Source organism: Cebus imitator, unplaced genomic scaffold (genome assembly GCF_001604975.1).
Source record: "Cebus imitator isolate Cc_AM_T3 unplaced genomic scaffold, Cebus_imitator-1.0 Scaffold122, whole genome shotgun sequence".
NCBI classification, from domain to species: Eukaryota; Metazoa; Chordata; class Mammalia; order Primates; family Cebidae; genus Cebus; species Cebus imitator.
This window is the reverse complement of record NW_016107437.1, coordinates 163761-176663: the sequence shown is the minus strand read 5'-3', so window position 1 is coordinate 176663 and position 12903 is coordinate 163761. Positions and strand designations below refer to the sequence as shown.

The 12903-nt window shown below is 46.5% G+C and overlaps 1 protein-coding gene and 1 long non-coding RNA gene across 2 annotated transcripts in view; one reads left to right on the top strand and one right to left on the bottom strand.

Annotated features, from left to right (window-relative positions):
- XYLT1 (xylosyltransferase 1) overlaps positions 1-12903 on the top strand; it is a 375167-nt gene that overhangs the window by 333177 nt on the left and 29087 nt on the right. The window contains exons 7-9 of the mRNA XM_017539936.2: positions 528-744; positions 3391-3567; positions 7311-7573. Of these exons, the coding sequence (XP_017395425.1) occupies positions 528-744; positions 3391-3567; positions 7311-7573 (657 nt within the window). The remainder of the gene's footprint in view (positions 1-527; positions 745-3390; positions 3568-7310; positions 7574-12903) is intronic.
- Positions 3190-7579, bottom strand: LOC119472888. The gene is made up of 2 exons (XR_005202063.1): positions 7496-7579; positions 3190-3678 (listed from the first exon to the last, which is right to left on the bottom strand). It is a non-coding gene; the product is annotated as an uncharacterized LOC119472888 (long non-coding RNA).

Genomic DNA, 12903 nt, shown 5'->3' with positions numbered 1-12903 from the left:
AATGTTGTAACCCTGTATATAATATGTGAGTCTAGAAGCACATGCATTGCTCTGTGTCAGAACTTTGGTGAGTTTTTATTTTTTGCTGTTTTGTAACCCTGTATATTTTGTTATGTGCATTTAAGAGCACTGTTCTGAGGTAAGTGTCCATAGGCTGCATTCAGCAGACTGCTAAGGCATCTATGGCATAAGAAGGTTATTGTTAAAGTTCTTTAGAGAAGGGGTAACTGTAGCAGATGATCATTGTCATCTGACTGTGCTAGGTAAGTCCTTACCCTGGGCTCTCTAAGCCTCAGTTCCCTCACATGGAAATTGGGGGTCAAATGGTACCTGCCTCGTAGGGATAAATGCAGTGATGTGCCTCACTGGTGGGGATCAAGTGATAAACTCCACAGAGAGCCCTGGCTCAGTACCTGCCACACACCAAGCACTGCTGTCATCGCCGATTGTGTTGTGTTGTTTGGACTCCAGCTGGAGTTCTCTCTTTCTGGACGCCTCTGAGCTAAGGGCGACTTTCTCTCTCCCAGGTTCATCCGGAAGCAGGGCCTGGATCGGCTCTTCCTGGAGTGCGACGCTCACATGTGGCGCCTGGGAGATCGGCGGATCCCAGAGGGCATCGCCGTGGATGGCGGCTCGGACTGGTTCCTGCTGAACCGGAAGTTTGTAGAGTATGTGACCTTCTCCACAGATGATTTGGTGACCAAGATGAAACAGTTCTACTCCTATACCCTGCTTCCTGCCGAGGTGAGTATCTGGGAAAAATTTCCCAAAAAAGCTAGAGGGGCTCACTCTAGCCTTTGTGGCAAAGCAGATGCTGAATTTTTGGCAGAGAGATTCTGGGTCCACCTGCATTGTCCTGCGTACATCCAGACATCCTTGCTGTCTTAGCAGGGCCCGATTTCCCTCCAGTCTGCACGGAGGCTGCGTGGAGTACACACATGCTGCTATCACCAGCAGTCCACACAGTGACTTCGTGCAAAATAGAAAAGGCAGCTCGTCCTCAAGATACTTGGCTTTCATTGGTCATAAAAATGAGACGATATACAGATTTTGTTAGAACAAAACACTCACTGCTATTTTCCAGAAAACTGTTATGTAGAAAACAAACCCTTCCCATATTTACAATGCTGATGGCACCCCCAAAAGTAACACGTTGCAGGCTGGGTGTTTTGGCTCACACCTGTAATCTCAGCACGTTGGGAGGCCAAGGCTGGTGAATCACAAGATCAGGAGTTTGAAACCAGCTTGGCCAATATGGTGAAACCCTGTGTCTCTTTTAAAAATACAAAAATTAGCCAGGCATGGTGGCAGTTGCCTGTAGTCCCAGCTACTCCAGAGGCTGAGGCAGGAGAATTGCTTGAACCCAGGAGGCAGAGGTTGCAATGAGCCGAGATGGTGCCACTGCACTCCAGCCTGGGCGAAAAAATGTTACGAAGTGTGTAACCTGCACAACTGTATATGCTGACCCTTTCAGGACATACCCACGTCACCTTTTTTTTTTTTTTTTTTTGAGGCAGAGTCTCTCACTCTGTCACCCAGGCTGGAGTACAGTGGCGCAATCTCAGCTCACTGCAATCTCCTTTTCCCAAGGTCAAGCAACTCTCCTGCCTCAGCCTGCCGAGCAGGTGAGATTACAGGCACACAGCTAACTGTTTTATTTTTAGTAGAGATGGGTTTTAGCTATGTTGGATAGGCTGGTGTTGAACTCCTGGTTTCAAATGATCCACCTGCCTCAGCCTCTCAAAGGGCTGGGGATTGCAGGCATGAGCCGCCGTGCCCAGCTCCCACATCAGCTTTTGACATAATCTTCACAGTGGTCATGTAATGACCATCTTTTTACACCAAGCATCCCTTTTCTCATGTTGAATATTGCTTTATCATTCCCCAAAGAAAAGAGTGGTGGTTTCATGAGTCATACTCCAGTAATCCAGAGGATTCTAAAACAGCCCCATCTAGAAGTGGGGAGGGGTTCCAGTTCTGAAGGATTGCCCGTGACATCCCCGTAGCTGCCTGCTGGGCAGAGCTGGCTCCATTTCTCTTGAGCTATGGCATTTCTCTAATATTAATGGCCCCTCGTTGCTTCCCTGGACCACACAGGTGAGGTGTCTTTCTGCAGGCCAGGCAACCCACCATATCTCTCACCCATGTCTGGGGCAGTGCCAAGCTCCAGGGAGGGCTGACTGCCCTTGTCACCCAGAGGGATGACGAGCTTGTCATCGCTGGGCTGGGTTTTACTATTCTGCACACATGTTAAGTAATCAGCTTTTAATCCTATTTCAGCAAAAATCACCTTTTCTCTCAATCCCGATAACCTCCTCATCCATTATCTTTCAGGGAATTTCTGTATCATTATGAAGGGACACAGGGCAATCAGTAATTGGGTACTTTTTCCCACTGCTTGATGGAGAATATATGCCTCCCTGGGCTTGTAGGCAATTCGAGCTTAAAATCCAAGTTCATGGGCATGTCCTTCAGCGTCACAGAAAGGTCAGCAGGGGGTGGTGGGTGGAGCCACATTTACCCATTCATTTAGAAGAGATTGTCTGGGAGTTTGGCTATTTTTAATCAAGACACCCACCGCAATGTGTGTGCTTCCTGTTCCCCTCCCTGGCCCCAGGATTCACGAGCACATATGCTCCAGGGTCTCTGTTCATTCCCACCTCCTGCATCTCTGCCTTCCCTCCCTTCTCCCAGACCACTTCAAGGGGAGTGGTTTAGAAGAAATTGGAAGGCTGTGCCCATAAACAGGGAGAGAGAACAGGGAGGAATTATTTTCTCCTGGTACCTGAGACTGTCATAAAACAGTGTTGAAATACTATAGACATATTTCTGTCAGTCTCTCAGGTACTCCAGTGATTGTCTCTCCTCTAGTTTTCCTTTTCAGATCCCTTGGAGAGGTTGGCCGAGTGTCCTGGAATTGGGGAGAAAATATGGCACCTGGTTCAGTACCATGGACAGCAAGCAGCCCCATGTTGCAGTCCCAGGATGCAGGAAGCCCTGGATCAAATGCAGCCATCAATCTGGCCGCTCTACCCCAGGGGCGAAATTCCAGAGCATTCACCTGCACTCTCAGTTGGACTACAGGGGCAGCTGACCTCAAATGCATGCAGAGTATAGAGAGTCCCTTAACACTCAGGTAGTTGTGTGAGTGCATTTTTGCAGCGCTGTGAAGGAATACCTGAAGCTTGGTAATTTTTAAAGAAAAGAGGTTTAATTGGATTCATGGTGCTGCAAGCTGTCCAGGAAGCTGCCCAGCTTCCTGGTGAGGTGCCACATTCTTTTAAACAAGCAGCTCCCATGTGAACTCAGAGCAAGCGTTCGCCATTGCCCATGCCAGTTCACTTGTGGGAGGCTGGGAGAGGTCTCAGACTGGGCTCCTCTTCCCTGCAGTCCTTCTTCCACACGGTCCTGGAGAACAGCCCCCACTGCGACACCATGGTGGACAACAACCTGCGCATCACCAACTGGAATCGCAAGCTGGGCTGCAAGTGCCAGTACAAGCACATCGTGGACTGGTGCGGCTGCTCCCCCAACGACTTCAAGCCACAGGACTTCCATCGCTTCCAGGTGAGACGTTTATAGTCTGCCGGCCTCCTCGATGATGCCTTTCCAACACACCTCTGCAGAAATCCGAGGCCAGACCTGCAGGTCATCTTATCCTGTGGTGCCCAAACCTGGCTGTGGATCATAATAGTAACAGCATCAGCAATAGCCAATGTTTCTTGAGCACTTACTCCAGGTCAGGGCCGTTCTAACCATGTTGCCTCATTAACCCAAAAAAGAACAACCTTTCATTAATACTGCTATTCTATTTTATGGACAGGAAAACTGAGGCACGGAAAGGTAAAATTTTCCAAAGGCCCTCCTCCTGTCATGTTCTCTTTACTGCCTTTTTCTTCAGAATCCCCTGAACTATTTGTTAAATATGTCCCCAGGAATATGTTTTTAAATATATCTAGGGCAGAGTTTTTCAACCTCAGAGCTCTTGACAGTGTGGCTGGATGATCCTCTGGTAGGGGGTGCTGTCCCATGCACGGTGGGATGTTTAGCAGCACCTCTGGTTGAGAACCACCGATCTCCAGTGATGTCCACAAATTTGTATTTTTAATGAATTGCACTTTGGGTCATTCTGAGGAGCATCCAGGTTTGGAAACCACTGTGTTCTGTGTACTTGAAAGATCAACAAGAGGTGGAGTGTTACTCCCTTTACAGCTGTCTCTAGCAATTTACAATTCTGGGGAAGGTTCACTTACCATGAGCCCTAAGATGGGCAACCTCACCTGCCCTGCTCCCTCCAAGCCACCATGGTGGCTAGGAGGAAAAGGGGGTCTGGGCTTCTTCCTCTACCGTTCACCACAGCCAGCAGCAGAGAACACAAGAACTGACTACAACTGCCATGTAGAGAAGGTATGTTCCTTTCCAAATCACTAACACAGGGACACAGTGCTGGGCCAGTAACCCAGCCAGGGGGTCCCTGGTGCGTGACTGGGATGCTGTTCATGTCTGGTCTCCTCTGTATCAGGCAGTGTGGACATTGGCCTCACTGGGGTTGATGTCACTTTTGTGCAGGTGAGGAAACTGAGACACCATGGGATTTTTTTTCCCCACCCCCCCCCCCAGCTGCCTTCCTGGTTCTGTGCCTAGAAGAGTACAGAATACACTGCAAGTTTTATCTGTCATTTGCATTGACCACAAGGTCCTTACCCAGCAACTCCAACGACCTTAAGCTGGCAGACAGGGAGCTGCTTAAACCCACATCTTCCATGCAGAAAGCATCTACTGAGCCAAAAGAGGATTGCAGGGGAATGTTTGTTTGACCTATTCAGAAGAAAAGGAAGTCCCACCTTAGTAGAGGACCCGTTCCTCACTGCCCTAGTCACAGAGAACCTTCATCACTTAACAGCACGGAACCTCCACGTGGTAATTCCCCAGAGCCCCACTCTTTCCTCGGCTGCAGTATTTGTATCCAACCCGGCATCCTGGGGACACTGTAGCCTCTGATAAAGACTGGCCCACATAGAAACTGCCTCATGTTCTCACAGCAACCAAAGATTAAGAATCTCACCCGAAATTTAGAGTCAAGACACTGCTGCTAAAGGGAACTCTTGTTCTTGTGCAAAGAACTGGGAGAACAAGAATGCCAAATATAGCCACATTCCCTTTTAGAAGATCCAGCTATGGTCAGAAGCACAGGCAGAGAAAGGACTTCATCCTGCCCCCAAGGCCAGTTCGCTACTCCTAGAAAAGGAACCTCACAGGTCCTTAGATAGATAGATGGGTTCCTGGTAACAAGGGGCTAGTGATGATAATTAAATAGCAGTCTACACTGTGTGCTAGACACTATGCTAGTAACCCATAGTAAGTATACTGAGGCCCAGAGATTGAATGGCTTGACTTACATAGCTTGAAAGTAGCAAAATGAGGATCTGAACTCAGGTGGTCTAACTCTCCTCCGTGCTACTGTAAAAGGAACCAAGCTACGCTCCCCACCACAGAGGGGTTTCCTGAAGCAGACTGGTGATGAGAGGTTGAGAATAACACCAAGGGTACTTACAGTCAGGGGGCTTCCAGGTTACTCAGTTGGCTCAATCCTGGAGTGATGCAGTAGCAAGGGCTTAGATTTTGGAGTCATCCATTCGGGGTTCACATCTTACGACGGTGTGAGTCTGCACATGTTACTTTGCCTCTCCGAGCTCAGTTTTCTCATCTGTAGAATGGGAATCATCATACTTGCCTTGCCAAGCTATGGGGAAAATTAGATAATGACACAGTTGCAATGCCCTGCATACGGTGTGTGGTCAGTAGTTATTGCTGCTGTTAATCTCCTGCCATGAAAACAGTGCTGGACCCAAATTTAGGTCAATAATAATACTAGACCATTATAAGCTCCTCGAGGGAGAGGCCTGTGTTTTATTAGTTTCTGCAGCCCTACACAAGGGGTCAGTAAACTCTAGCCCTGGGGTCCCAAGTCAGCCCACTGCCTGCTTCTGTAAATGAAGTTTTATTGGAACACAGCCATATCCATTGATTTAGTCTCTTGTCTGTGGTTGCTTTTATGTTATAAAGGCAGAGTTGAGTGGTTTCAAAGCTATTTTAAATATTTACTGTCTGGCCTTTCACTGAATATAAACTATAAAACCTGGTGGATTACAGGTACGTAGTATTTCTTTAACCCTCAACCCTGACTCTTCATTCTGTCTCTGCCAATGACTTGCTGTGTGTTCTCAGGTAAGTCCCTTACCATCTCTGGTCCTGTTTCCTTCAGAGTTTGGTTGATAGCAGTGGTCCTCAAACACTGCATCATAATCATCTGGGAATGTTTTTGTAGCCTCACTCCCAGAGATGTTGACTCAGAAGGTCCTTTTGCTTTAGACAAAGTCTCGCTCTATCACCTAGACTGGAATGCAGTAGCACAATCTCAGCTCGCTGCAACCTCCACCTCCTGGGTTCAAGAGATTCTCCTGCCTCAGCCTCCTGAGTAGCTGGGACTACAGGTCCATGCCCAGCCTGGAATCTGAATTTTTCAGAGTACCAGACATTCTGATTCCTTGTGAGTTTGTGAGTTGGCTGAAATATGAAAGAGGCAATAGGGCATGGTGGAGACTGCAGTGAGCAGAAGTTAGGTGCTGCCTAAAGAAACAACCAGTTGTTAGCACATGGAGTGTGGGCCTGGGGTTGCCAGATCAATTGCTGTTTAAGGAGAAGCCAAAAGAATTTCTGGAACTCTTTCATGTTTTCAATACTGCCAGCTCATTCGACTTTAAAACACTCCGCTGGCCAGCTAAAAGATGTCTGGAGGCTGTATTTGCCCTAGATCACTAGGCTGCGACCTCCAGCAAAATGATTTCCAAGATCCGTCTCAGCTATTACCATCTAAGATTTAACTTACATAGCGGACATCTAAATGATGCTTATTAGGTGCCTATCATTGCTTTAGATGCTATGCACAGATGAATTCATGTAATCCTCCTCACACCCTTATTATAACCTATGGGAATTCATTCAGGGTGGTGGCAAAAATATTAAGAGAAAATTTATCAGAGAAAACTGTATCTATCATATAGAAAAAACCCTTAGGCCTTCCAAAAGGGTTTCAGACTTTATTTTCACCCTGAGTGAATTCCCATGTCAACCCATTTTACAGATGTTGAAACTGAGAACATAGAGGTGCAAAAACTATGGGAGCTACTTTGGATCACATAAGATCTTTGGCTGTAACCACAAGATATGCCCTTAGGTTCCCCCCTACCCCCGCACCCCCATCACTTGCTGATGTGGCTTTTTTTTGTTTTTTAATTCCATGAGTGCAGCAGACAGCCCGGCCTACCTTCTTTGCCCGCAAGTTCGAAGCCGTGGTGAATCAGGAAATCATTGGGCAGCTGGACTATTACCTGTATGGGAACTACCCTGCAGGTACCCCTGGCCTCCGCTCCTACTGGGAGAACGTCTATGACGAGCCTGATGGCGTCCACAGCCTGAGTGATGTGATGCTCACCTTGTACCACTCCTTTGCCCGCCTGGGTCTTCGACGGGCCGAGACGTCACTGCACACAGATGGGGAGAACAGCTGCCGGTAAGCCCTATGGGATGCAGAGAGGGGAGCTGAGAAGCAGGAGGCAGCTCCGGGTACTAGTGGTTGGGGGTGGGGGGGCGGCTTCTTCCTCTTTAGGGATCTACAGTGCCACCCTATACTTTCTCTTCCTTTGCCCAAAATTCATCTAACGCCACCTTCCTAGCGTGCATGGCATTTCCAATCCAAGCCATCGCCACCCTTTTCGGTTCACTTTCTCAGATACCAGATCTCCTCTGCACCTGATGATTTTACTCCTTCTTCATGCTACATATATATACTTTAGAAGGAAGCTTCATGGCACCATATCATATGTAGCCATGAATATACAAAACTTTCTTTGATGGAAAACGTCAAATGTGTACAAAATAGAACAGTGTAACGCCACGTTCCCATCACCCGGCCCTGGCAGTTTCCAACTCAGGTCTGATCTCGTTTCATTTTCATCTTCACCCACCTTCCGCCTCCTCCCAGATCAGTTTGAAGTCAATCCCAGACATCCTATCATTTCAGCCATCAATATTTTAATAATGTATCTCTGAAAAATAACTCCTTTTTAAAAACATTCACCATCATGTCATCATGACACCTAAAAATATCACAAAGAAAATTAATAGGCAGAACTATTGTTTAAACTTCTCAGCCACCACTTACGATCGTCTCACCTGCCAATACGTCAGGAAAGAGTGTTCTAGAAGATGTGGAAAGAAGAGGGGAGGAGGTAGGAAAATAATTCAACGTCATCCCTCCTCCTCCCGTCTCTTTTCCTAAGCCAGCCAAGTCTTTCACGTTGTGTACCCGTTCTTTTGTTCCGAAGCAATATACATATTGGATATTTACATAATTGCAACAAGAATTTGGTATCCTGTTTTCTTCCCTCAGCATTATACTATTAGCCCTCATTTCTCCACACCGCTCTGTAGCTTCCGCAATGATAATGATTCTTTTTAGTGCCTCCAGTATTCCATTGAGCAGAAGTTTCAGAGTTTGCTTAATCCAGCCCTTCACTGCTACCACCGTCAGTAATGCGCCATTGTAAATAATGTTCTAATGAATATCTTTTTGCAGAAAACCCTTTTTTTCCATTCTCTTTTCTGATTATTTGCTTAGGATAGATTCCTAGAAGTGCCTCTCATCACTCTGCTTCTTTTTCTCCCTTCTCTGCTCCACAACATAGCAACCTTTTTCTTTCTTTCTTTTTTTTTTTTTAATAGCATCGGTCCCTGACAGAGGGGAAGAAGATTGTTCCCTAACTCTGCAAACATAGGCAGGTTTCCCACCTGGTAGCTGATCCCTAGCCAACAAGGTTTCTACAGGGCTATGACACTGTCTCATCACCTCCGCCCATCCATCAAGGTTCTGATTTAGTTTAAAGGGAGACTAGCCTGGGTTAGGAACCCAGGATCTGCAGTTTAAATGTTACTTACCAGCTAGGGACTCCGGGCAAGTCATTCATCTCTCTGAGCTTTGTTTTCCTCATCTATAAAATGAGAAGAGTAATACTCATCATCTTTACATCATAAGGTTTCATGGAGTTTCAAGAAGACAATCAATCATCAAAAACTACCTGATGGGTTATATCGTGTTATTCCCATTTTAACAGCGTTGTACATACTAATTGCTGAGTATTCAGAGAATTGCTGTATCTTAGTTGCCTGTTGCCATTATGATGCAGCCAACAGTGAACCTACTGTGTACGATGGTAACACCTCCTTGTTCTCTTCCTGTGGTTTTCTTTGCTCACAGCCTCCCACTGCATAGCTAACCCTTCCCAGATCAACAAAGCCCTCCAAAGGCAACCTCCTCTATGACTTATCCAAAGCTCACCCCACACCCACCGTCTCCCAAGCTGAAAGTAGTTCACAGCCTTCACCTCGGCCATGCACAGAGCGCAGCGTCTTGGGTCAAGGTCACTGGGGACTGTCTCTCCCTGCCGCGAAACCACTGTACACACCCCAGTACACAGTGCAGTGCCTGACACTTAAGAGGCAATAGTCGTTCCATAAAAATGACAATTGCAGGCTTCCTAGAATGTATAAGGTAAATGATCTTACGGGAAATTCCAAAAGACACCCCCAATTTATTTAAGGTTGTTGAAAGTTTCTCCTAGTACTGGTTTTGGAGTGAGGCAAGCCGTCGCATTGCCTGGAGCCAGGAATCCTCTAGCATCCACCTCGTTTTTTATTGTAATGGAACTGTTGTGCCTTGCTGTGGGCAAAGCCGATGTGTTTATGAATAGAAGCCTGAAAATAAATCAGGACCAAGGACCCTTATCCCAAAAGGCAGAAGAGAATGGATTTCTAGCCCTGAGGCATCTGGGGAAACAGCAAGTGAAAACTTTAACAGTCTCATTTTATCTGGGTAGTTTAGGCAAATTGTGCCTTTCCAGTCTATAAAATAACCTTTCATTAAATAATGTTTATTGATTTTGTTTTTCTCATTATAAAGTAAAAATGTGCATTGCAAAAATTCCTGAAATGGCAGATTGAGAGAATAAGAAAATAAAGTTTGCTTGTAATCCACCATCCAGAAATAAGGATGTCAGGATTTTATTTCAGGACCCCAAATTCACATGCCCTCCAGGGCCAGAAAAGCAGCACTAGAATCACTCAGCTTGGCGCCTACAAAATTGGCTGACCTTGGGAACCTGGAAGTCCATGGTGCTGAAGTCCAGTACATCCCGTGGGAATGTAGATTTGGAGTTGCTAACCAATTCTCCTGATTTTTTTTTCAATGCTCCTGTTTTATTTAAATAAGAAAGAAAAACACCTTTGGGCCAAACGAATACTTCTATGGCATTCCTATAGAGTATTGTACGGCATCTTACTTTTCTTTTTTGAGGCATTAACAGTTTTCATTACTTAGATACCAAATACAGTCAGGATGAGGCATCAGAGGGCTTTGTGTTCAGTCCCTGGTTACAGGGATTGCAGATGTACCTTAGAAGCATAAGGCTCCAGAGGAAATCCTTCTAGAATTTTCACCCATTCCATAAGAACTGACTGAGTAGCTACCATGTGTCAGGCTCTGTGTTAGACACTGAGAATTCAGCCTTGACCCAGGCAGACCAGGCCCCTAAACTCAAGGCGCTCCCATTCTAGTTTGAACACAGACAGTACCTAAGCACCAGTAAACCAGAACAAAAGATCAGTGAGGTTAACGCTCTGCAAAAAATGAAGATAAAGTCACATGAGAGTGACACGTTGGAGGCAGCAAGAATGTCCCGTGCAAAAGCCCTGAGGCAGCAATGAGCTTAGCTTGTTCAAGGAGCCAAAATAAAATCCCTGTGGCTAGAAGATGGTGGATTACAGTAGCGGGAAACAAAAGGAGGCTAGAGAAAGCAGCAGGGCGTTGTGGAGCAGGTAAGGAGTTTGGATTTTATTGCAGGCATTAAGCAAAGTACTTGTGGCATTTAAGTGGAGGATGATGGACATGGCCACTATGGGAACAGGTTTTAGTGGACAAAAGAAAGGGGGTGACAGGGAAGTTCCTGCAAAGGTCCGGATCCAAAATGATGGTGGCTTGGACCAGGATTCTGGCAGTGTGTAAGGGGAATAAAGATGGAAGGGGCCACGCGCAGCGGTTCACACCTGTAATCCCAGCTACGTGGGAGGCTGAGGCAGGGAGAATTGTTTGAACCTGGGAGGTGGAGGTTGCAGCAAGACGAGATTGTGTCACTGCACTCTAGCCTGGCTGACAGAGTGAGAGTCTGTCTCAAAAAAAGAAGAGAGGCAAGTAATCAAAGATTGGCTTCTAGGATTTTTGACTGCTGCCTTCTGGAAACAGTTTCTTCCTTTGCCTCTCATGACAAGTTATCCTGCTTCACCCACCTTACACAACACAAACTGATGGTGCATTACTTGTCTGTTGTCACAGTAATACTGTGTAACAGGGCCGGGTGCAGTGGCTCACATCTGTAATCCCAGCAGTTTGGGAGGCCGAAGCAAGTGGATCACTTCTGATGTTGGGAGTTCAAGACCCCAGTCTGACCAACGTGAAGAAACCCCATCTCTACTAAAAAAACAAAATTAGCCGGGCATGGTGGTGCATGCCTATAATCCCAACTACTTGGGAGGCTGAGGCAGGAGAATCGCTGGAACCCAGGAGGCAAAGGTTGCCGTGAGCTCAGATCACGCCATTACATTCCCACCTGGGCAACAAGAGCGAAACTCTGTCTCAAAAAGAAAAAAAAAAAAGATTAAATAAAAGCACTGTGTAACATACAACTCCCAAATCACACTTTTGAACTATAATGCTCAAGTTTGCAGGTCAGCTGGACAGTTTTCCCCATCTGGGCTGGTCTCGCTCCTATATCTGAGCCAACCACAAGTCTGCAGGGCAGCTCTGTGGCCCTTGGCTGGGAATAGTTGCCTGATTCTAGGATGGCTTCAGCTGGGACACGTCGAGTAGCTCTGCTGGTTGAAATGTCTCGTTCTCCAGCAAGCTAGCCCAGGCGTGCTCTCATGGTGACCTCAGAAGAGCAAGAAAGCAAACAGAAATGTGCAAGCCATCTTGAGGCCCTGACTCAGAACTGACGTGACAGCCCTTCTACTGCTTTCTGTTGTCCAAAGAAGATTCCAGAGGTAGAAAAATAGGTTCTACCTCACTGGTACAAGGAAACTTGCAAAGTCACATAGAAGAGAGCCTAACATACAGGAAATGTGAGATTTGGGGATATTAATGTAGGTGACCACTGGCTCTTTCATGACACTCTTTGCTGTCCAATACGGTAGCCAGTAGCCACAGTGGCTATTTAAGTGTAAATTAACTAAAACTCCAATTTAAAATTTAGTTCCTCAGTCACGTTGGCCACATTTCAAGGGCTCAGCAGTCATATGTTGCCAGTGTCTACTTTATTGGACAGCACAGAATACTGGTCAGGCGACAGGTACACCAAAATTTCACAGATCACCACTATAGAACGTATTCATGTCACCAAATACCACCTGTTCCCCAAAACCCTATGGAAATAAAAAGGTTTTGGCCAGGTGCTGTGGCTCATACCTGTAATCCCAACATTTTGGGAGGCTGAGGTGGGCAGATCACTTGCAGTCAGGAGTTCGAGACCAGCCTGGCCACCATGGCAAAAGCCAATCTCTACTAAAAATACAACAATTAGCCAGGCGTAGTGGTGCATGCTTGTAATCCCTGCCACTCAGGAGCCTGAATCGGGAGAAACACTTGAACCCAGTAGGCAGAGTTTGCACCGCTGCACTCCAGCCTGGGCAACAAAGCAAGACTACAAGGCTACAGTAATCAAAACAGCATGGTACTGGTACCAAAACAGAGATATAGACCAATGGAACAGAACAGAGGTCTCGGAGGCAACACAA